Below are 25,152 nucleotides of genomic sequence, written 5' to 3' on the forward strand. Positions count from 1 at the left end.
TTGGTATCCTTGGCCTGTCTTCAGATCTGCCTTTGGTCCTGACCTTCCCTGGGTACCTTGCTCTGTGCTTGGACCCTATCTGCTCAGACCTTGCCTTCTGACCTTGCCTTGGAACCTCACCATTGGTGGTGGAGGCTCACTCATCTGCTGGGGCTCCACCTGAAACAGGACAATACCTGTCTTCCATGAAAAAGGAAGGCACAGTGCTACAATGTACAAACAAACAAACATACAAAAGAGTCATAAAATGCTGCTGACCATGGAAGTTATAATGAACATATGCTGAGCTTCTAAAGGTGCTACCTGCGTAGCCATGTCATACACATTGGTGTAGACAGAACATAGCAGAATATACACAATACTCCTGATAAGGCCTTGAAAGATACCTATTCTTATAATAGCAGTGCTAATACTCAATATTTCTATAGTGCTGGTGGTACTATGAACACAATAATTACTCCAAGTAAGTACAAAAGAAACGTGTATGGTAAAAAATAATAATTTACAGCTTGGCTCCATTTAGTGGAGATTTAGCAGTAGAAAATAATATATAGAAAAATAATGACATTGGGATGGATCCAGACTTAGTCACGTATAGAGTAGACCCACTGAAATCAAAGGGACAATTTAGTCATGACTAACCTACATCCCATTTATTTCAGTGGGCCTACTCTATGCATGACTAACTCTGGATCCAACTAATGCCTGTATAGATAAACGTACATAGCAAATATCAGAAAATAGCAATTAATCTAGTGCATTCAAATAATAATAAAAATATCTCCTTTACAAAGGTATAAAACATTTTGTTCTTCTAAAGATGTGCATTGCCTTCTGAATTCAACAAAGAGGTGTGAGAGGTGGTTCATATATCTTTAGAACTGACCAGAAAAAGAAAAAACAGGCCATTTATGCCTCCCCCTCCCCTATTTCCTCTATTAATGTGAGAAATTAGGTCCATAGGGCTTTAGAAGCATGGTAAAATTCAGCTCACTGTATAGTAGAATTTTATAGACAACCACCATTCCAAGCATCTCAGTCACTCTAAAGCAAATTTAGAGAGCTGCTATGGTGCAAATTATCGGACTCCATCACTATAACATAGGGGCAAAACTGCTTCTCAGACCCCAAGCCCTGAGAGGAGCACCTTTTAAAAGGTGTGCCAGCCTAGACAGCACACTGACCTGGAAGGGGAGCACAACAATGTTCTATGTAAAATGAAGAACTTTCCCTCCCATTCTCCCCTTCCCTCATCAAAGAAGGGAGGGTACCTGGGTCAAATTTCCCACATCCCACCCTTCAAAGCTTCAGTGTTGTGCAATAACTAGTGTTTGGCCTTCCAGGAAGGCCTCAGGATAGAAGAGCCAATGGTCTGTTATGTTCACCTTCAGAGCCACAAGGAAGTGGCAGAATAACAGGAGGAAAGCTTGCATACATCTCAACAGTCCACAGAATGGCAAAGAGATAGGCAAAAAGGATGCCATACTTTTTATAAACAACAACCGCGACCAGGTACTACTTGTTTTAAATACCTCTGTTCTTAGAGGAACCCTTTGAGAAGCAAGTAAAAGCTAGTAACTCTAAAAGGCAGCAGTTACCTCACATTTTCTGTCCACTTCAAGTATCCTAAGGGGGTGGATAACATACGAAGAGCAGGTAGAAATGGCTGGACAAATCCTCCCCCCTCCCCGCGTCAATTTGCCTTTCACTCTCCTCCCCACCAGCGGGCACCATTGGTGACACCACCTCTGTGCGTGGGGATGTGTTTATGCGTGTGTCGCAGAAAGGTTAACAGCTGCTGAGCGGGCACGCGGGTGTCCTGCACTGCCTCCCTCTTGGCTTCCACGGGTAACGAAGAGCCTGCGCCCCGGAACTTACTTTGCCCTTTCTTTTTGTTTCTGCTGTCCTTACTGGCTTTCACTCTACGTCCTCCCCGCTTGGGAAAACAGAGGAGATCCGAACCCCTCGCCAGCCCTTTCACGCCCCTCTTCTACCCCCGTGGGGCAGTTTCAGAAACAGCGGCGGTGCCCGATGTCCAGTCCGTCCATTCGTCCCACCCTGACCGGGAAGACTCAGCCCAGCCCAGCCCACTCTTGCGCTCCCTTACCCGGGGCCCCATCCATAGAAGCAGCAGCAGCAGCAACAACAGAGCGGCCCGCCTGAGGAGACATCGACTCCGGGCTAGCCGATCCTGCGCAATGCGACCGCCCCACTCCATGGCCCGCCGCCGGGGCCCGCCGCGACGCACGGCACGATGTTTGTCCGGCCGGCTCGGTGGCCCTGACTGCAGCGTGTCCGGCCCTTCCTCCTCCGGAGGCGGAGCTGAGCCCGCGTCAGTCACACACCAACAGGGAAGCCGGGCAGGGTGGGGGAAGGAGAGGAAGACGGCGAGAGCTTTGCAGGGTCAAGGCCTGCGGTTCTCTTGGCTGGCTCTCCGTGGGTCAAGCCTCGTGTGTATAGATGTCTGTACTAGGGAGTCCTTGACGCCCTCGGTTTTATAAACAGGCTGAACCTCGTGATTAGGGCTGTTCCCAGCAGGTTCTCCGCCTCTTCCCAAGAGGGAAGAGGCCTGGCAGACGTCCCACAGAGATGGCCGGCTTTGGAAACTTGCAGCTAGACAAGCTGAGGGGTTTCAAGGTGTACTGGCAACCCGGCAGTTAGGTGTGTGCAAGGCACCCAAGCCAGACTGCATAAACCTCTCTAGCTCACATACTGGACGAATCAATCCCTCGTTGTCAGTTCTTACGAATAATTCAAATAGGTTTGCAATGGAAGACCTCGCTGGGATGGTGAGCCTGTATCTGAGCTCGAACCCCTTCAGTCTGCACTTGAAAGTCGGTTCGAAGTTGCTTCTTTGTACAAAAACTTCCTGACTGTTAGAGCAGTACGACAATGGAACCAGTTACCTAGGGAGGTTGTGGGCTCTCCTTCAAGAGGCCTTCAAGAGGCAGCTGGACAACCACCTGCCAGGTATGCTTTAGGGTGGATTCCTGCATCGAGTGGGGAGAGGATTGGACTCGATGGCCTTATAGGCCCCTTCCAACTCTACTATTCTATGATTCTATTAAATCGGGTGTCAGGGAGAGGGGTTCTAACCTAGGGTGACACATTGGTTTTCTATATGCAGGAAATAGTTCAGCCCAGATATATATTTATTACCTCAGTACGGTAGCTTTGATTCACAACGTTGTTATAAAGGAGGGGAAAATAACAGTTGCAGTGGGCAGAGCACATAGGAAAAGTGATAGATTATTAATTACTCCAGGGGAAACTGAATGCCATCCCCTCTGGTTGGTTAGACACAATGTTGTATCCCATTTAGTACATGTATCTCTGGTTCTAAGCCAAAGCATGGCAACCCAAACTTAAAAATACTTAACTTCTCCAAAGTACCAAAAGCATTCTTGGTACCACAGATACAATATACCCAAGTGTCTGACTTGGCATATCATGCCCTTGTCCAAAAAATGTGCTACACAGAGGTTTCAAAGCTGAGTGCACTGCAGTTCCCATTTGTAAAATGGAAATAATAATTCTCTTCCATATGCAATTAATTGGTTCACAAGATCATTTTCAGCGATAATGGATTAAATAACCCACCATAACTTGCAGCACATGCTGGACACCCTTGGGTGCCTGTAGCATAACGCAACATCCACTTGTAGACTGTTGCATCATCCAACCCCAGTTAGGCTAGCTTGTGGGGGTGGTTAACAAATCACCCATAGCCCTAAAACAACCCATGGTTTTCTGGGTGTTTTGTTAACCACTCCAACAAACCACCCTTGCCAGCTTGTTAGATGACCTAACAACCTATGAGCAGGAGCTGGGTTACGGAACAGACACCCGTAGGAACTCAGCATGGCTTATTTAAGCTACCGTAGATGAAAATGGTTGTGCGAACCTACCCATTGTGGTAATGGAAATAAAGTAATGTTATACTGAATCTTAGTGATAGGGTAGGCTATAAAGACAAATGAGTGAGCACTAACTTTCAAGCTTAGGATATTTATATGGACAGATGGCACTTGTGTAGGGTATTTGGGTATTGTGTTTCTTGATTTCTTTGTACTTGTGAATGCTTATCATACGATCTTATTGTAAGAATTTATATGCCATGTGGGATCATTCATACTCAAAGGAAAATTAACAGCAATGGAAGCAAAGGCATTAGAGCTTGATAGGGTGCTAAGATTCTGAGTTGCACAGAATTTTTCTTCCAACAGGAAAAACAAAACAAAACAATGCTTGATAAAATGGCAGGCCAATCCATGCTTCTGAAATGTCTAAAGGTTAATTTTATAATGCATTTAAGGCATCTTGCAAAAGCTTGTCTAACTTTCCTAGCAATTTTAACTTGTACACCAAGTTAGTCCAGTGATAAGTTTATTTGTTTTGCATATTGGCAGGAGACTTAGAGACAGAAAGTCACCATGACCCTCCTATGCCTAGGTGAATTTCAGTTATAATAAAAAGAGAAATCATGCATTTCCATTAACTATCCATCAATTCCTAAGATCCTTGAACAAACATAATGGTGACTGAAAGACATTTGATCTCTGTGAATGAAGAAATGTTTAGCAAATGATTTTTCCCGAGGGCTCCTAACCAGCATTTATATTTTCATGCTGTACTCATTTGCCCTTGTTAGATAACATTCACTGCTCTTATCTTTAATAGGAGTTGCAAGGCAAATGGTGTTCTATTCAAAATAATTCCCTCTATTTGTGAAGTTCAGAAGCCTAATACACATCTCCAGAGTCTGGTCATAGAGTACAATTTATCTGGAATAAGTTCAGTTGAGCTAAATGGGTCTTACTCCCAAGTAAGGTTAGAATCGTAGGCATGTTTACTATGATAAAAATTGCATTGAACACACTGGGAATAAACATAGTATCAAAGTATGAGCGTTCATATGATTCTAGCCAATGATTACAATCCTACATATTCTTATTTGAGAGTAAGCCCGAATGGGATTCTTTTCTGATGCATTTGAGCACATTGCAGGTTTAACTGGGATCAGTGGACTTCAGTAAACTGGAAGGATGCAAGATTGGAAGGCCCTTTAGCACTGTGTAACAGATTTGTCACTGTTGTTCCACAAAGCATAATATTGAGGGTCATCACACGGGGGAAACTGTTTCCTTACCATTGCTTCTCCACCCATATGTTTGTCCCTCATTACTTCTTCTTTCAAAAGAGGAAGTAAACAACATGCACATGGCCCATTTAGTGGGCCGTTTTGATTGCGCTGCTTCTCCTGCCCACAGCAGGAGATAGTGGCAAGTTCCGTCTCAAAAAAAAAGTTGGACTTACTGGGGTGTTGTTTTTGTTATACGAAGAAGGCTAGAAAGAGTGGGAGGCACGCAGGATGCAGATGACATAATGAGAGGGACCTGTGAAAATCTGTGAGTGCCCAGCAACGAGCGTGCAATAAAATGCTCATCTGATGATGCCCATGGTCTCATTTGAACTCCAACATGTCCACTCACATGCTAAAGACAAAAGTTGCTGCTGAATTACTGCTTTAGCCATAGTAACCCAAAGCAAAAGTGTGGAATTTTCTCATTAACGTTTAATGTCCTTTTTTTATTAGCTCATTTTACTTTAGTGCCAGACAAAAACAGTGTAATTTATTCATTTATTTTAAAGAAAAAGGCAAATGCCAGCCTATGAACAGTAACAGAAGAGACCTCACTGCAGGATATGTAATGGTGGTGTTACAAACAGTGCAGACTGTAATCTTGGCAATCAGTTATTTGGCAAGACAAGAGGGTGGGATTTGAATCTACATCCTCTCCCAAACTGCTGATCTGCAGAATTTTAACCTTATGTGAAAGGGCTCCGTAAAGTTTATGATGGCAGTAGAACAAAAACAAGCACAACAAGCAAATCAGAAAGGAAGGACTTCACCTTATGTCACCATCAACATCATGGGCCACTTTTCCACACCAAGTGAATTGAGGTTGGGTTGGAATCACCACATACTAGATCTTAAAGCAGCGGTTCTCAACCTGTGGGTCGCGACCCCTTTGGGGGTCGAACGACCCTTTTACAGGGGTCGCCTAAGACCATCGGAAAACACATATTTCCGATGGTCATTTATTTGTAATTAGAAATAAATATTTCACAATATATAATTACATATTGTTTTTGTGATTGATCACTATGCTTTAATTATGTTCAATTTGTAACAATGAAAATACATCCTGCATATCAGATATTTACATTACGATTCATAACAGTAGCAAAATTACAGTTATGAAGTAGCAACAAAAATAATTTTATGCTTGGGGGTCACCACAACATGAGGAACTGTATTAAAGGGTCGCGGCATTAGGAAGGTTGAGAACCACTGTCTTAAAGAATAGGGGGCAATGGCTTGCAATGTTACATTAGGTGTAATGCAATGGTTTGCCAGTTACATTAAGTTCTCTGTAATAACTGAGTCAAATATGTCAATTCTGGGGAAGAAACAGGCTGGGAAGCACTCCAGGTCACTGGGCTGGATCCAGACTTCACTCATACTTAGAGTAGACCACTGAAACCAATGGGATAAAAGTATGATTAAGTTTGGTTCTAACCCAGAATGTGAAAGTAAGTTCCCAGATTTCAATGGAATTCAGCTGTGCAAAAATGGCTCATAAACATGTTCATAAATACATTTTTTTAAAAATGACATAACGAGCCCAGCCACAGCTATTTGAGTGCTTCCTTTCCTTGTCAATATTTTTCATTTGTTTTATTTTAAAATTTTGTTCACTGGGGAGTTAGGAAATTATGGTCAAAATGTAGTATGCCCCCCCCCCCCCCAATATCTACTGGCTTTAACGTGTTGCAATGAAGAGCAAAAAACAAGTAGTAACAATTTAATTTAGTGTTCATATAATTAGTTTCTTCTAGTTGTCTGTCTCATTACAAAACATACTTTAAGGGTGCAATCCTAGCCAAGTTTAAATAGAAAAAAATCCTCGTACAACTCCCAGCATTTCCCAGCCAGTATGGCTGGGTGGGCAATGCTGGGAGTTGCAGGACTTCTTTCTCTCTAAATATGCATAGAATTAGAAGTTCAACTCGAATACTCTAGCTACCTTATCAGTTTTTTAAAAACGAACAGTTAGTGTCCTCTAGCGGATAAAGCATCAAACACACGCTAGAATCCAAAATAAAAAAGCCGTTAAGGCAACTCCCATATTGTTGGGAGTTGTAGAAATTTTTTCCCGTTCCAAATATGCAATGGAATACGACGTAAATTGGAGGACACGCCTTGAGTTGACTAAATGACTCCAGAATTACAGTAATCCAGTTCATATGCAAATGTATAAATGTAGAAAAATAAAACTGATTCTTAAATAATTGAAGAACGAAGTATAATTTATTACACTGCACCATTTGCCATCCCCTTCTTCAGCAGAATCCTGTTTTACAGCGCAATCCGATCTATTTCTACTTAGAAGTCCTATTTAATTCAATGGGAATTACTCCCTGGTAATCGTCCTTAAATCTGCAATTCTATCCCCACTGACAAGGCAATAAGCCTCACTGAAATCAAGGGGAGTTACTTCTGAGTAGGCAAGTATAGGATTATGCTGTAAAACTGCAGCCACATTTAACTTTTCTTTAAAGGCTAGGAAGCTTCAAAACCACCCTAAGTATAACTTCCCATCAACCTCTCCCAGGTGTTAAACTCAAGGGAAAGAGGAAAACACACTCATTGCGCATTACCGACGGACTTTCAGCTCCGTCACATCCATCACGTGACAGCGTAAAGGCGTCCCAATTGGCGTCTGACGAACAAGGGTGGGACCCGGTGCGTCCTGACGGCTATAAATAGAGATGCTGCGTATTTATTCAGCCTTTTCGCCGCAAGAAGGAGGTGAGTGGATGATGGTGGTAGTTCTTATTTGGCAAGCGCGGGAAAGGAACCAAAGGTTAGTTCACATTTGCAACTGGAAAATAGGGAGCTGCCACCGTAAAGCCTGCATGGCTGCTTTCCCTGATGCAGAAAAGAGAGGAGCCAGATTATGGCCGCCAGAGTGTGCGTTGGTGACAAAACAGCGAAGGGAATCTAGGCCGTCTAATCTAATCTAAAGGTTGCCATCGTGTGTATGCATACCGGCGGGCAAGCCCTATTGAGCTCAGTGGGGTTTTCCGAGTAAAAATGCATGGCGTCGGGCTGCACGCGTCATCAACGAAATTGGGGAACAAGGGCGGAGTAAGTTTTGCAGGCGAGATGGCGCAGTGCGAATCTGGGGTGGTAGTTCTCTTGCATGGTTCATACTCTGAAGTGGATTTTGCCCTACGCCAGTCTTCCCCAACCTGGGGCCCTCTACATATTTTGGACTCACCCAGACAGCATACTGAATCGCCAGGAATTATAGGAGTTATAGTCCAAAAGAGCTGGAGGGCATCAGGTTGGGGAAATAACTGTTTTACTCTTGTAACCGCCAACGTGTTTTGCAGCTTTGTTACAAAGCACGTGCGATTATGAACTGAAAGGGTGGCATTGTTTTGAACAACGAACGTCTGTCTTAAGTGACCCTTAAGTGACCGTGGATACTTATGGTAACCGTTGTATTTAATGTCATCGTAGTTGCATCTCAATACTAACAGTTGAAAAGAAAAAGAGAAATTAAGCCTTCGCATTTAAGATTTAATTGGCAATTATTTACAATAATTGTAAATATCTCAATTGTTCTCTAGTGCTTAATATACAGTGATATAAAAGTGATGTTCTCTGTGCATTTAATTTACTTTATATGGCCAAGGTTCTACTGTAGTGATTGATTGGCTATAGCCAGGGTAATTAGGGGGTGGATTTATATGACTTTGGTGTTAATAGATGGAGTGTTGACTAAAAGCTATGCTTGAATATAAGGGTGATGCTGCTGGGGGCTTTTTTTAAAAAAGAATACACTTTTGGTAAGGTAAAACCTCACTTTTTGAGGTTAGGATGCAATTAGAAGTGAATCCATTAGGAATGGAGTGGAGAACCTTGTCCCCTAAAACAAGGATAGGCAAGTTGGTGGTCTCTTATGTTTTGGACTACAACTCCCATAAACCCCAGTCAGTATGGCCTATTGTGAATTATGGAAGTTGTAGCTCAAACATCTGGAGGGCACCAGGTTGCCTGGGATGAGGCAGGATTTGGGGAGCAGGGGGTGGTAATTGCATGATGGAGTGACTAGGCACATTGCTGGCTGCTGTGATGATGATCTTTTGGCGTGTTAGACTTCTGATATAGATGAAGAGTCGATGAATCTGAGCTTCCAGCATCAGTGCCAAAGTCAGGTAGTGGTATCTAGTTTCTCTTTACATTGCAACTGCTTCTGTTGCTCCTGGCCATCTGTGAAAAGCAATTTCTACTTAAAGATGGCATGATATCTCAAAGGGAGGGAAGCTCAGAGGATGGCAACAAGGGAGAGGGCCTTTTCAGTGGTGGTCCCCCAATTGTGGAATGATCTGACCAGGCTTGCCAACATTGTTGTTTTTTTGGCACCAGGTTAAGACCTTTCTCTTTTCCCAGGCATTTAACAACATTTAACAACAGGAGCTGAGTGTGTTTTTAACGGACTCCAGAATAGCTGTTTTTATAAGGATATTGTTGTTTTTATGCTTTTTGTTTTTAAACTTTGTATATTTGTTTTTAATGTTTACTGTTTTTAACTTTTGTAAACGCCCAGAGAGCTTTGGCTATGGGGCGGTATATAAATGCAATAAATAAATAAATGATAGAAAATCCCTGAAGTTTATAGCTAAAATAAGGTTTAATTTGCTTTGGGCTTACAGAAGAATACTTAATATTCACAGCCAGCAAGTGGCATTATTAATTTGTGGAAATCTGACTGGTGCTATGTGTATGTATTTGAAAAAGCAGGCATGGAAATCGTTCTTGCAAGACAGCCCCATGTTGACAGCACTTTAAATTATGTGTTCCTTATTTGCAGGTATGACAGATTCTTCCTTGAACTCCTGGCATGAAAAACCTGGATGCAGCCATTGCTGTTTAGACTAAAGCACTGCTGAGAGGACTGTTATAAGGATGCACAGAATATAAAAACTAAAGAATAAAAGCAAAAAAACCAAACCTTTGTGTGGAATTTTTCTTAGTTGGCTTTAAAGCACTGCCTTTGAACTGGTGCATGGCCCTGTTTATGGCCTCACTGGCTACGCTACAGTGCAAAAATAAAAACTTGCTTATAACTAGTGTTGCTCAGCTGAAACCTGAGTGATTCTTTTAAGGGCAAGTTACAATTCATCCTATGATTAATACTACAATCCAGAAATAGAGCAAGGGTAAATTGCAGTAAATGTTCAGGCCAGCCTTCAATTACCATACTGGCTGTGGAATGATGAGATGTCTTAAACACATCTGGAGGACTACAAATTGTCCACCTCTGGTTTGGAGTTAAGATCACAAGGAATAACTTGTGGTAGAGGACCTCAGCTTGTCTTTAGGGCTGCTAGGTTGGGGGCTATGTATGCCTATCCATGCACACGTACTGTGATTGTGATACAGATGGTGCTTTCCTCAAAGCTAACTCGCAAAGTGGCTATTAATTCGTGATCGCATTGGCAACTATAGCAGTACAGTTGGTAGGAAACTGGAGGGTGGAACTCTGGCCACATTGGAGGGGCTAAGAGATGGTAAGTTAAAGGTCAAACTGAGTAGACCTCAACTAGTTGCAGATTGTCTGTGTTCTTAATGCCCGAGAGCTTTGGTGGGTTAATCTTTAGTTTGCACAGCCCATTGAATTTTAATGTATAGGCGTAATTACAATGTTGCACTTGTGCAATGGGACTTTTCCCTTGTTCTCCCACCAATTTTTGGAAAGGTAGCAAATATTGCAGTACACTCCAAGGTAGAATTTCCCCCTTGGATAAGGGTTTAGAAACGATGTCCTTGCAACCAAACATTTAAGTTCTGAATCCTGTATTCTTTCAATCCCATGTCAAAGTAAGGCTTCCAGATTGCCCTGACAAAACAATTTTTTGTCCTCTTCAGCAAGCCTCCATGTTGGCTGGAGTTGCAGCCCACAAGTGGGAGGCTGCTTAAACCGTCCTTTTCAGGAACCCTATGGGGGAGACTTATAATTCACTTTTCCTAAAAGATGTGGTTACAAACTTTTTTTAAAAAAACTCTTATTAAAACTATTTAACTCCATAAATCCTGGTGTTAAATGATGCATTATGCTTCGTGTTTTCATAAGGAAAGCAGGCAAAGTATTTTTGCTTATGAAATGTAGTGTGTGCTACCTTTAAAGAATTCCCCCAGAAATGCTGCATGGAGGAATGGGGAAGCTTCCTCAATGGTGTGGGCTAAGGGGTATCAAATGGAAGAAGCTGCAGCTGATCCTGCTTGCACAAAATGCCTCTGGTCTATTCTGGGGGATTGCCTTGTTGCCCCACATCACAGCCCACACCATTTAAAATGGCCCCTGATGCTTCTAGCATTCTGGGAGTAGCAGGGAAATTTGTTTCCTGAAACTCCCACCATAGATGTTGGGCATTGCCCATATCTCAGTGTTTTATCAGGTGCCTTATATGCAGTTAAGCACCTGTGCATTGAAGAGTACCAGCCAGAGCAGCTTACAAGGGAAGAGGTAAAACTGCCTGCAGGTTTACAATCTGAGATCCAACGAAAAAGAAGAGCCGGGATGGAGGAGGAAAAACCAAAATCGGGTGCAAAGGTGTGGGTGTGTCTAAACACTAGACTGGGTTGCTTCTAAAGTCCTCAGCAGTGGAGGGCTCAGTAGTAGGAGGGCTGTGGATTCAGAGGTCAGATCCAAGCAGCAATTCTGCCCCTACTATTTCTGTTGCACAATGTCAATTCAGCACTTTGGAGCAACCCAAAACAAGTGGAAGTGCTAGTTTCTGGAAGAAGGCAGGTTGGTTGACCTTGCACAAGGGAACTCTGCCTCCTAGGAAGTGCTAAATCTCACTTGCACAACAGAATAGGTGGGGTGTGAGTGCCCATTAGATTCTGTTACCCACTAGAGAGATTCTCCAGGCAGAATTGAGTTTTCTCTGCCCCAAGCCCATCTCACAGCTGGGCCTTGGGGGAAGTGGGAGGGGCTGTACTTGGAGCAGTATAGGGCAACAGGTCATGCATCCCTGAACTAGATAACTGCTGTGGAAGTCCTGCAATCAAAATTTCCCCTGCTATTCGACAGAACCTCTTCAGCCCTGCTCATGACTCAAAAAATGACATCAACGCATAACTTATGACATAGGATAAATTTATTTCAGAAAACAAAGCAAACCCATTGTAATAACCCACATAGTCTGATTATGAAGTGCAATGAAGTCACTTGTGTCAAATCTGGAAATCGGTTTACATGTTAGTGCAACTAGCCTTTAGACTGATTGTTATTGCACATGGGAAAAAGAGCCATGAACAAGACATGCAGACTTCAGGGAGAAGCCAATGTTTTCATAGTGAGAACAAGGACTTGGAACAATACCCCAAAATGGAATGGTTGTAGGAGTTTAGGTAACAAAAAAACCAGTGTCCAAATAATATGAATACTTAAATATATTAAATGCTAATTTTCTTTAAATATGTTTCAGGCAAGGTGCTTTAAAAAAAACTTCACTCAATTAGCTTCATTTAGAGATTGCAAATCATGAGAACTTTTATACACAGTAACTGAACACAACATACAAAAAAAGGTTTAAAAACCACTTAAAGCATAATAGTACACTATTAAATGGTGAGTTCAAGAGCTCACCAGCTTTGTAAACTAAATTAACATTCTCTTGACATAGTTGGCAATATTGAGTATCGAAAAACACTCATTACTGGTGTTGATCATTTGTGTAGTGTTCAAAAGTTATTGATTTAATGTGCATGTTTAATGTCCATATAGAAAAAGGAACAGCAAGGCAGTTTCTCTTCAGCACCCTTCCCCAACCTGCTGCCCTCTGGATGTGTTGGACTCCCAACCAATGGTGGTCCAACACATTATTAGGAAGGCTGTTCTTGAGTATTGGCTGCCATTAGTGCTTCAGAGACCTGTTGCGCTTCCTGTTTTCATACCAAGATGGCCTAAAAGATGTACTTTGTAATAGCTCATGATGACAACGTACAGTCAGGATTTGCACCTAAAAGGTTAAAAAAATGGGTGGACCTACTGTACTTGCATAAATGGAACAATGGATGCAATGAGGAAACAGCAACAGAAATGTGAGACAGGTTTAGTCAATTAAACAACTCTATACAGGCTAAATGGCAATCATTTCTAGGGCACACATGCATGTACACACACAGTATTGGACATTTCCATGTGTGTTCATGCCTAACATTCATTGTAAAATCACAAGCTATGGTGATTGTACCTCACTAAATAAAAGGCTTACTATGGTTTGGTCTCATGGCTTTGCCAACCAAATTGGTTTCTTTCACTAACAAATTGCTAGATCCCGCCTCACTAATCAACTCTGTACGTTTGCATGTGTTATATGGCTACTTGTTTCCAAAAGAAGCAGAATTCTGTATGAAAAAATAAGTTATTATGTATAGTCCACATGAAGTGATTCACAATATATCACCTATACATCCAATTTACATTCTTAGCTCCAGAAAACATTTCAAAATTGCTTGACACAAGCTAATGGACTGCAGAAGTGAAAGAACGTGCCAGTTCATTTTACACCTCCAACTGCCTGAGAGAGAGAGAGAGAGAGGAAAAAAAAAGGGGGGACATCTTCCAATTACACATATCTGCTGCTTATAGAGGATAGGTTTCATGTGGCTGCGTGAGACAAGACTATGTGCACTGCCAACACTGCATGTCCACCAACAATCTCATTTGTGTCAAAGCGCCTGGATCTATACTAACTGGTGGGAATTTTGCTAATTCTTGACTGCAAAATAGTGCACATTAATTGCTATGTTGAAATTCCACCAGCAGCCACTGTAAAGATACAGACCAGTTTAGAAATGGAATTAATGCTCGAGTAGATAGGAGCAATACCTGGATAACTGGTGCAACAACTGGCAGAAGCAATCCTCTTCAAAAGCAAAATAAAATGTGGCACAAGGACAAAAAAAGTCTACTCAACAGTTTCTTTTTTAAAAAAACGAAAACAAACTGTTAATACTGTAAACTGCAGTCTTCACATTTCATGGCTGATCAGTAGCGTCTGTGATAGAATCTTTCAGAGGGCACCCAGATGAGCGTGGATCCATGGCGGAGTGCATTAGAGGAATATAAACATCGTCCATGTTTGGCATAACAAAAATTTTCTGCAAACCATTAAAAAAAATTAATTGGAACACAATTCAAAAAATGTAGTCAAGTCAAATACATTGCTCCAAAAGCATGTTCAACTGAACTAAAGCAGGTTAAGAAAGCACAAGCTGCAGTTTCTACTTTTTAATCTGGAACTAATGAATAAATTGGGCCACCTTCTCATCAGTAGGCAAAACAAGTATGATACTAAGTGGGTTTATTGCACAATAATGTGTTCCCAGTAACATTTTATTTAAATTATGAAACACAAAGTTGGAAAACTAGTCATGGCCATTACACTAACACAGCAACTTCATTTTTCAGATGAGAGAAGACAGTCAGCACTGTTGCATTTCAACAAACTTAGCCTTGATTAGTACTTTTTAATATTACGTTTATATTATGTATAGTTCACTGCTGTCTGCAGACGCCCCGCTTTTCCACTCACACTTCTGAAGGAAGTTTTGCTAGAAGTTTGACTTCACCAAATTATTATAGATGGAATGTTTCAATAAATGTACTCTGCTATGGACAGAACTCTAGAAATACACTCACTCGATAAAAATGTATGGATGTGTGATAATCTAGTCGCCTCAGGACAGAATCAGCTTTCTGTTTGAGATCATCCACAGTAATCTGTACTCAACATTCCCCCATATCCCTCTTTAAATCTTGAAGAAAACTAAAATCATGCAATCCCAAAAAACCTGGGAACACAATGGTTCGGTTCAGACAACATGTTAGTCAACGCAGTGTGAAAACTCCACTCAATGTTTGAGTTTTTAGGAGGTACTCCCCAAAACAACATGTTCTATCTCCACTGTTGTGTGACTGTGGGCTACAGTAGAGTTAAGTAAAATCCATTGCAATGTTTGATTGTCAGTTCCTCCAGCCTCTCTCCTCCCCAGGTCCTCCCAATGGTATCCCATCAGCCATTGCTGTGAAAAAACAATCCTGGTGGCACTCCCTCCTTTCGTCACTCTGGCCAGAGAACTCTGTAGCCAGTGGGAAAAGTCAACTGAACGCAATGGAAAACTCCATGGAACCCTCCACACAATACGCAACACAACGGTTGTGCAGGGGCTCCCCTTTGCACAGCAGGGATATTCAACATTGGGTATTTTCCCAAAAAAACTCCATCATGGGGTGGAGTTCTCCTGCGAGACAATGAGTTTCTCAACAATGGTGTAAGAACTACACCATGGAGTTCTAAAACCCACCATTGACTAATATGTTGTCTGAACTGAGCCAATATTTCCACCTTTGTGCTGACTTGAAGACCACTATTGATGCAGTGACTGTTGAGGTCTCCAGTGCATTGTCTTACTCTGTTTCATGAGATCAATTTCAGTTTTTGGAACCTGAGGATGTGAACAAGATGTTTGCATCTGTTTGACACACCACATGCTCCCTTTACCCTTGCCCATCATGGCTTATTTGAGCTAGCTGCAGGGGTTGGATCAAGGGAGTGTGTGACAGTGTGGTCCCTACTGCCTTGACTGAAGCAGTAGGGCAACCACTCCTGAAAAAACCCTCCCATGATCCAGAGATCTATGCTAATTATTGTTCAGTCACAAACACTCAGTTCTTGGGTAAGGTGCTTGAGAGAGTGGTGGTGTTTCAGCTGCAGTCTCTCTTGAATGAAACTGATTATTTGGATCCATTCCAGTCTGGATTCAGGCCTGATTTTGGAACACAATTGGCCTTGATCACCTTGATGGATGACTTTCTTCAAGTGAGGGACAGGTCAAGTGTGATTGTGTTACTACTTCTTGATCTCTCAGCGGTTTTTGATACTGTTGACCACTTTATCCTTCTGGACCGCCTCCATGAGTTGGAAGTTGGAGGCACTATTCTATAGTGGTTTGACTCGTACTTGTGGGGTTGGTTTCAGAGAATAGCATTGGATGACTCCACTTCAGCTCTATGGCAGCTGAACTGTGGGGTATCACAGGGCAACACCCTGTCCCCAATGTTATTTACCGTATTTCTTCAATTCTAAGACACACTTTTTCCCCCATATAAACATCTCTAAAAACGGGGTGTGTCTTAGAATCGCGGGTGTATCTTAGGGTTTTTTTTTCTGTTGGTGGTACTGAAATTAGTGTGCGTCTTACAATCGATGGTGTCTTACAATTGAAGAAATACGGTAGCATCTATACGAAGCCATTGGGAGCAGTCATCATTACCAGGAGATTTGGGGCAAATCTGTGACATCTGAATTGGGAGAGGCCATGCACATTCTCAACTGGTGCCTGGATGCAGTTATAAGCTCTAGCTGAATCCCAATAATCCCTAAACAACTTGGAACCAGGATACCTAGCAGACCGTCTTCCCTTATATATACCCAAGTGACATTTCAGATCATCAGAGGAGGCCTTGCTCGTCATTCCAAAGTGAACGGAATGTCGCCATGATTAACCCCGATGGCAGACCTTCTCTATAGTAGCACCCACCCTCTGGAAAACCCTCCCCTGTGCAGTTCGGGAGGCAGAAAATGTGGCATCTTCCAAATGCTTCCAAAAAATGCACCTTTTCACCCAGACTTTCCCTGGGCTGTAAGTAAACTAATGTGCTTTTAATGTTGTACCTGATGTATTTTAACATGAAACACTGAGGAATTTTACTATATTCAGTGATGTACAAATCGCACAAACAAACACACCCAAAATAAAGAATCTGAATATTTTCCAGAATCACTGCAGGACATGTTAATTTGAGGTAGCATCATATGCCTGGCATTAAGCCAACAGGCAAGAATCTCTTTTCGTTGGTATTTTCAGTTTTTTTCTACTATGCTATCTTCACCAAACCTTATGGAAGGAACAAGTTAGGTAATGACATATATAAATACTGGCAAAAATTAAAAAAACATCTTTGAAGAAACATACCTGGAATTCTTGTTCCAATTTCTTTTCTATCCACTCAGTGACATGAACCAAAGTCACTTCTCTCTCACCAAGCTTTGGCCGAGCTTTTAGCTCCAGGTAGGGTGGCCTTCGGAAACCGTACCTGAAGATAACACAAACAATATAGGATTACACTTAGTTTATCTGATTTATATCCTACCCTTTCTCCAAAGTGTTTAGGGCAAGAGACATATTCTGTGGTCTCCTCAAACACCACCCTGCGTGAACAGCTAGGTTGAGATGCAAATACTTCTCCATGGCCAATTTGTGTCCTTCATGAAGGAACAGGCATTTACACGCATGTCTCCCTGGTCCACATCCAACAATATATCCATTTACAATATAACAAAGATGTGCCTCTTCAGTGGTATATTTTTGTTAGTGGGTGGGTTGGGGGTCTACCTTAAACCGAATGAAAAATATTTCTTTCTAGCATGGTGTGCATATTCCGATATTTAGAAATAGTGCTATTTTTTCTTCCAGTTCAGAAGTTGTAGATCTTTTCTTCTGTATACTTTCATCAATTAATTTGTTACTTTCCACAATTCCTAATATTGTAATATGCAGCTTATTAAAAGCTGGTATTGCTGCTGAATTCCAGTACCAAGCTAATACAACCTTAGTTGCCAAAAGGACACAACAACAACACTCTACAGGCCTTGGAATATTTTTGTTCAAATAAACCTGCCAGGCTTCAAACATATTCCAGATACTTAAGATTAGATCCTATACTGAAAAACAATAAGTTCAAATGTGGTGGCATCCCCTGCCATCTACTTAGCCACCATTACACTTCCAGCATTTAAATTTGTCATCTTTAATATTTTATTTAACCCAATTAGAGTTAAATGCTAATGATACAACAATTTATGGTGGGTCTCTCTCAAGGGCACACATAATGAGAAATCAGTTTTTGACCTGCTTTATATCCATAATTAGCATTCCCAAATCTTCCCACAGACATTTAAATACATTCAACACTAAGCTATATTCTGAATACAATGTCACTCTTGCACTGTGAACCATAAATTCCTCCCAAGTGTTCATTTCCTCAAATTTAATTTAAGGATCTATTTGTTGTGGAACAAAAGTTTTTAACTTGATGACAATGAGATCAAAACACAACTCAAGCTTGCTCTCCCTTAAGAATATTACTCAGTAATAACAATCACTTGTTTAGTGGGTCTTACTTCCTTGTAAGGGGATATAAGATTACAACCTTAGATTTGTAACTTGCAGTTATAAATACATATTTCTATTGCATGACTTTCAAAGTACATTTCTGCTGCTTGTTAATCAAAACCCTGCTGAAAATAGTGTAGAGAGAGAAGTGGGGAGAAGGGAAGCCTCTCGAAATCCAAAATATTAAACAGATATTATTTCAGTGAAATCTTTCACAGTACACACACAGAAATAATACACCAAATTACTGTCATGAGACTTTCATGAGAACAAATCACACAGATCTTGAGCGTGACAGTTTTGAAAAGTCAAAAGTCCTCTTCACTACACACTTACCATATTCTATCAGTAGGTGGTGGTGGAATGTTAACTGCTAGCGTTCCTTTACATTCTTGCACCTCAACAGTTAGCAATAGTGGAGTATTTGAGACCTCTTCAATCTTTTTTTTAATGAACTCCGTCTCTGTTGCTTTCTGGAAATATTTTGACTTTGTAATCTTATCCACAAATCTCATTATTTTACTTGTTCGGTGCCCTCCCACATACCTTTGAGAGAGGGAATAAAAAGAAAGCATCAGAGCGTGTTTACAGCTGTCCCTGAAAAATTAAGGATCAGTGCATAACATTTTGTACTGTTCTGCAGCTATAAATAGAATGTTTTAGGCCATGGATGGCCGATCTACTGCTGAAAGGCCATCAGTGGCACAGACAGGAAGGATCTGTGGCACTCCCAAACAAAAGCAGAAAGCCGTATGGGCCTGGCAAAAGCCACAGAGTAGCTTTCCTGAACCTGGTGCCCTTCCAATGGTTTGAACTACAATTCACAGCTTTCTTGACCATTGACCAAACTGGCTGTGTCTGACGGGAGTTGAAGCCCCAAAGATCTAGAGGGTACCAAGTTGGGGAAGGGTGGCATACACAAAGTCAGACTTTCACACCTGTCTTTCCTGCACCACTCTGCAAATCAGAAGAGAGGCAAAATTCCCAGTGAGATGCAGAATGCAGATGTCATTTAGCGCACACTATGAATTTGCTTGTAGCATTTCTGTCAAAATATTTGCCTACTGCTAGAGGCCAGCCCCAACTCAGTGCCCTCCAGATGCATTGGACTACAATACTAATTGGATACTACCCTTGGTTTTCTGGTTCAACTCTTATCAACCAGATGCATTGGACTACAATACTAATTGGATACTACCCTTGGTTTTCTGGTTCAACTCTTATCAATGTTAGAACTTTTTGCCTTGTTGCATTATTATTCTTAACCCGATATTGGTTGTGCTGCAGTGTTGTTTGTCAATTGCTTTGAGCTCCCAGTGGGTTAGAAAGGTGGAATACCAACATTAGAAATAAAATCAATAAAAATGAAGGTGCAAATATGCGGAATGAGATTATATATATTTTAAAAAGCCTGATATTTAAGAACAGGGAAGTCATGTCTTTGAGAAGCTTGAAAACAATGCCAAGCATGATCCATGCAGGGCAGGGATGGGGAACCTTTTTCAGCCAGAGGGCCAAATTCTATTTTGGAGAAGCTCTTGGGGGCCGCATTCCAGAAGTGGGTGGAGCCAAAAGCAAAGGGGGAAGGGCCGAAGTACAGCATATTTTAGCTTAAAACTCTTACTGCCTGCAACTAGGCCCTAAGAGAAACTTCTCAACCTTTCAGAATGAAGTGAAAACTGCACAAAAGCTGGGAAACCACCCAACCATCGGTGGGCAAGGGAAAGAGCGACGCCTTCGCTGGAGCCCGGGAAGGCTGGATTTAGTCCTTAGACCGGAGATTCCTCAACTGTGTGTGGCCACTTGGCAGGTCTTTACCCAAGAGCATACAGTCAAGGTGCAGAGGCAGACTACTCATCACTGTATGATGATTGAAGAGGACAATGTAGAGGACAATGAAGAGAACACAGTATGAAGAGGACAATCCAAATGATGCCCATAGCAACTGTATCCAATTAAGTAGCCATTCCTGGAATTGCCATCATCAGTTAAGATTTGCTAAATTATTTACGATTTTGCTAAGATGACTAGCCTTATTTACAATTTTTATTTATGATTATTTACGAATTATTTACGATTTTGCTAAGATCAATGCACCACCACCACCAGCAAAATAGATACACAGAGACATGCAGACAGCTATAGCATTATCCTCAAAAAGCCAGCAGAAATACCTTCCTGTTTACAAATGTTTAGCAACCGTTTTTCATTCAGCCCAAATGCTTTGCCTTTCCAGATGGCACTGGGAGTGTGACAGCTGGCTATTTTTAACTGCTAAATGAGTTTATTGTTAGCGTGAACTGGCATGATAAAAGAGAATTGATTCACCAGCTTTTTAACAACAACAGTAATAAGTAGCAAATTCCTCCTCCTGGGGAGACCTTCAAGCATATGGATTTATTTCTGAAGCCATGTGCATGCCATTCCTGTCCCTGGCTCTCTCATCCTAATTATTTAATACAGTGACAATACTAAGTTAGATAGACAATCTGACTCAGTATAAGGCCGTCTCCTGTGTTCATAAGACAGGAGCTTTATATGGACGAACAGGAGAATAGCAGCGTAGGAGTACGGTGGACACTAATGGAAGCAGGGAGCATTTCATTCCCATTCAGAACCAGCAATGATGCATCTTTGGTGTATCAGGCAGTTTGTGTATATTTCCCAGCTGAGGTTCATAGCAGACGTAGCTCTCAGACAAATGGATCCAAATGCAGTCATACTTATAGTAGACCCACTGAAACCAATGGGGCTTAGTCACAGATAACTAAAGACCCATTGATTTCATTGGTTCTGCTTGAAGTATGACTACGTTTGGATCCAACTTGAGAGCCTAGTAAATGGCCTGGTGATGCTGTCACCTCATCACTGCACCTTCTACAGAGTTGCATGTGGGCCAGATGATGTCCAGATGTACATTATTTATTCAGTCCAGCTGAGAATCATATTCCATACGAAAAGGCCAGTACAAAATGCAAGTTAGCACCCTGCAGGTCCCTTGGCTTCAAGAACAGGTATTTCCAGGTGGACTAGATCTGATAGTTCCCCAAACAGGCTGTGCCCACATTAGATCTCTGTATAAGAACATGACTTATGGAGCTTTAGGTTGTGGGACAATATTGTCTCCTGCCTTTATCATCTGCTCATTCCATTTACAACTTGTAGTTCAAGTCCACCATTCCCTCCATCAGTGAAAGAGAAATTAAGATGTCCTAGTGCAGCCTTTCCCAACCTGGCACACTGTAGATGTTTTTGCCTACAACTTCATAATCTCTGACTGTTGGCCATACTGGCTATGACTGGTGGTAGTTGTAGCAAAAACATCCGGAAGGACCCTATTGAGGAAGCCTACCCTCAGGACTCTATATGCTCTCTGGACTCACAGCCCTAAAGCAAGGATGAAATCAGTTTGTCTGTAGTGAGCCCAAAGTTCAGGATAAGGGAAATGTATCTACTCTCACTTAGGACCACTTCAGATGTTCAAAAGAAGTGCTGATACAGGATGCATGAGTGACTTGTGTTTCTTCGATCTATGCTAGTATAGCATACAAAGCATTGATTTTCAGTGTCCTCTAGAGCAAGAAATGCATGTTTCAGATATAGATGTGGAGATCACACATCTCACCACGGGACTGATGCTCGAGAAATTATTATGCATGTTACAACAAAAATATGGAAAGACAGCACAGAAATCCCATGTGCATTCCACTGGCACTCCTTTGAAAGCCCGAAGCCAACTTCACTTGCTCAAGAGCAGCTGTGTTGGAAAATCATGGAGGCTTCCATTACATTCAGTTGTGTCACTACCATATAGACACCATGAACTTTCAAAACACCAGTTGAGTGGCCCAAGGCCTTTTTGATGGATAACATACATTTGCTGTTTATGGTATGTGACTGAACATGCACCATTTGAAAGAATACCAGTAATGAGCTGTGGTCACAAACACAACCAACCCCCTGCCTTGTGGCGAAAACACAGTAGTACTCACCCTTCTGCTCCTGGCACTAACAGCTTCTCACTTCCAGTTGCTTCTGGAGCATCATCTTCCTCTGAGGAGCCAGCGCTAGAAGATTCTTCATCGCTGTCTGCAAGGCAATATGCCCTTGGCCTGAAGCTGGAAGTAGGGAAGTAGGGAATTTCAGTGCGGAAGTCAAGCTTCAATACTCTTTTTGTGCCTTATAGGACTACTAGAACAGCCTTCCCCAACCTGGTGCCCTCCAGATGTTGACCTGGAGGGCCAATGGCTATGCTGGCTAGTGATGAGGGAACTGTAGTCCCAACACATCTGGAGGGCATATGGGCAGGGGAAGACTGTACTGCTGTCAAGGCACTCTTTTCTGTTTCCAGTGAATTGGGATTCTGACACAGTCGTGCACAACTTCATTTTTTTCCTTCAGCACAGTTATGCCAAACCTTGCTTAAAATGAAAAGAAGCACGTGTGAGGATCCTGCATGCAATCATATGGAATGTGTAATAGTTTAATGTGTAGAAATGTATCACCTTTATAAGTGACTTTTCAGTACAATTAAATACAGTGCAGACAACTATACTACCAAAATATGATGATGAGAAGTTCGACTTAGTACATTTTTTTTAACTTGATGGGGCATGCTTGGGAAGTCCAAATGGATTGCTGTATGAAAAGTTAGGATTGATTTTGCCAGTGCTGTGCGCTTCCAGAAGAGTTTTCATGTCTCTCATATATAGTTACACGCCTCTTATTGCCCACTGCACCCATAATTGAGACACATCTGCCCATCAGACTAGTTGTTAGCAGTACGGAGTTAGAGATGTGTAAAACAAGACATTGGGTAAGTAGCCATAAAGGCAGCGATGGTCTTGGATTCAAAGTATAGCTGGCATATTAAAAAAAAAGCTTGAAACAATATAGCAGCCTCCCCCAGCATAGTATCTTCCAGTTGTTTTGGACTACAACTTCCAGCATTCATGACCATTGGCCAAGCTGGTTGGGGCTGATGGGAGTTGTAGTCCCAAACAGGCCCACTACAGGTTAGGGAAGGTCACAATGTACAATAAAGGTATCGTTTATACAACCTCTTTACTGTCTGGCAGTTCTTTAGAGATGTATTTTAATCTCACAGTGAATCAAAGTTCTCTTTAAAGCAAAAAATTCTACTCAATTTTAATGCACTGGGCAAATTATTATTATTATTATTATTATTATTATTATTATTATTATTAGGCTGCATCCCTTAGCAGAAGACTTCACTAGCTTTTACCATGGGATGAAATGTATTCATAATCTGTAGTTGGGAGAACGACACAATGTAGGTTTCACTACTGTAGGTGGGAATGGCTGGAATAATCTAGAGTTGAGTCCACATGTTGTTTTGAGGTACTCTGGGTTTTAAAGCATTCACAGGGTTCTCCCCCAGATGGCAATGTACATCCTATAGGTTAAATCAAATGCCATACGAGTAGAAATCCATGAGACTTTCTCCCTCTCCCCTCCCCCTGCAGCCCTCCACACTATTAAAAAATCTACTCCAGAGGGCATGTGTGGGGAAGGAGCAGATTTTGAAGGTGCAGGGGAGGGGGAAATCCCAGTTCTGCTGACAAAATGACACTATTGGATCCAACTCTATTTCTCTTGTGCAAAGCCAATACAATGCTTCTCCAAATGCCTGTATATTGGTTGACTAAATATTACCTGCACATAATGAATGCCTGACAAGTTTTTTAGAAGTTGCTTGTTTTTAAAGGAAAGCTGCTTCGTAAGGGTTTGGTCAATTTGAGATGGAGAATTAGGGATAGGAGAGAGAGGTTCTTAACTTGCCTCCTGCCAAATAGGCTCTTTTCCTCCTGCCTACTCCTATCCAAACAGTCCCCAAGGTTCCTCATCCCCTGTGAGGTTCCAATCACATGTTTACCCTCACAAACATCCATTTTGAAGCCTACATGGGAAGAGCAACTGGGGGAGTCATCTTGAATGGAAAAGTTGTGTGTCTGGGGTGTATGGTTAAGCTCACATCCCTACAATACAAATTGATCCCTCCCAAAACAGCTTTTCTATTTGTTTATTTTTAAGTGTTGGGGCTCCATTTCAAGCATTTGTAATGTCTGTAATGGAGTCAGTGTCAGGTAGTGGTTAGAGCACTGGTCTGGGACTCAGGAGATCAAGATTCTAGTCCCCACTTGGCCATGAAGCTCACTGGGAGACATTGGGCCAGTCACTGGCTCTCAGCCTAACCTATCCTGCAGGATTGTTGTGAGAATTCAATGAAAATTAGGAAGATCATGTAGGCCTCCTTGGGTTCTTTGCAAGAGGAAAAAAGACGGAATAGAAATGTAATAATAAAATAATGGGAAATAGCTAATACTGCTGCTGCAGTTCCTCCATTCTGTTGCACCCATGGGACAGACCACTGGCACAATACGAAGTTAGTACTAAAACAATCCTTGGAATGATCTGAAATGCTCGTATCCTGAACAGGACAGGTCAGCAGGGTAGATCTCTCCTGAAATCTCCACTGACCTGTCCCATTGTGGAAACTAGCATTTTCAGTTGCTTTAAGAACCACTAGCTTCCTGTTATGCTAGCAGTGGATCGCACTCAAGCACAGGCAGTGTGGGATGCTGCCCATAGGATATTTAGTCCACTGAAAACTGATGGGCATTCCCAGCTGGGGGAACTCTCCAGGCTCTAATCATACTAGTACAGAAGCACTAAAAAAGAGCAACATATGAGAGAAAGCCTAAACAGTGATTGAGGAAGTCCTCCCCTGCCATCTGTCCATAGCTCATATAATAGTCTGATAAATTAGCACTTTGCAGCACACGTTCTACAAGCACAAGGGACTA

At 41.9% G+C, this 25,152-nt stretch overlaps 2 protein-coding genes and 1 non-coding gene across 3 annotated transcripts in view; 1 reads left to right on the plus strand and 2 right to left on the minus strand.

Moving 5' to 3' along the window:
- Window positions 1-2,148, minus strand: part of ERN1 (endoplasmic reticulum to nucleus signaling 1) — a 69,597-nt gene extending 67,449 nt beyond the window's left edge. The window contains exon 1 of the mRNA XM_063119999.1: window positions 2,108-2,148. Coding sequence (XP_062976069.1) covers window positions 2,108-2,119 — 12 coding nt within the window. The 5' untranslated portion in view covers window positions 2,120-2,148. The remainder of the gene's footprint in view (window positions 1-2,107) is intronic.
- A 7,971-nt stretch (window positions 2,149-10,119) lies between these two features.
- On the plus strand, window positions 10,120-10,256 carry LOC134397023 (small nucleolar RNA SNORA50). Its single transcript, XR_010025313.1, has one exon. It is a non-coding gene; the product is annotated as a small nucleolar RNA SNORA50 (small nucleolar RNA).
- A 2,720-nt stretch (window positions 10,257-12,976) lies between these two features.
- TEX2 (testis expressed 2) overlaps window positions 12,977-25,152 on the minus strand; it is a 95,458-nt gene continuing 83,282 nt past the window's right edge. Inside the window, exons 9-12 of the mRNA XM_063120000.1 lie at window positions 22,318-22,443; window positions 18,662-18,871; window positions 17,126-17,246; window positions 12,977-14,248 (exon numbers count right to left, since the gene is read on the minus strand). Coding sequence (XP_062976070.1) covers window positions 14,126-14,248; window positions 17,126-17,246; window positions 18,662-18,871; window positions 22,318-22,443 — 580 coding nt within the window. The 3' untranslated portion in view covers window positions 12,977-14,125. The remainder of the gene's footprint in view (window positions 14,249-17,125; window positions 17,247-18,661; window positions 18,872-22,317; window positions 22,444-25,152) is intronic.

Source organism: Elgaria multicarinata, chromosome 3 (assembly GCF_023053635.1).
Source record: "Elgaria multicarinata webbii isolate HBS135686 ecotype San Diego chromosome 3, rElgMul1.1.pri, whole genome shotgun sequence".
Taxonomy (NCBI): Eukaryota; Metazoa; Chordata; class Lepidosauria; order Squamata; family Anguidae; genus Elgaria; species Elgaria multicarinata.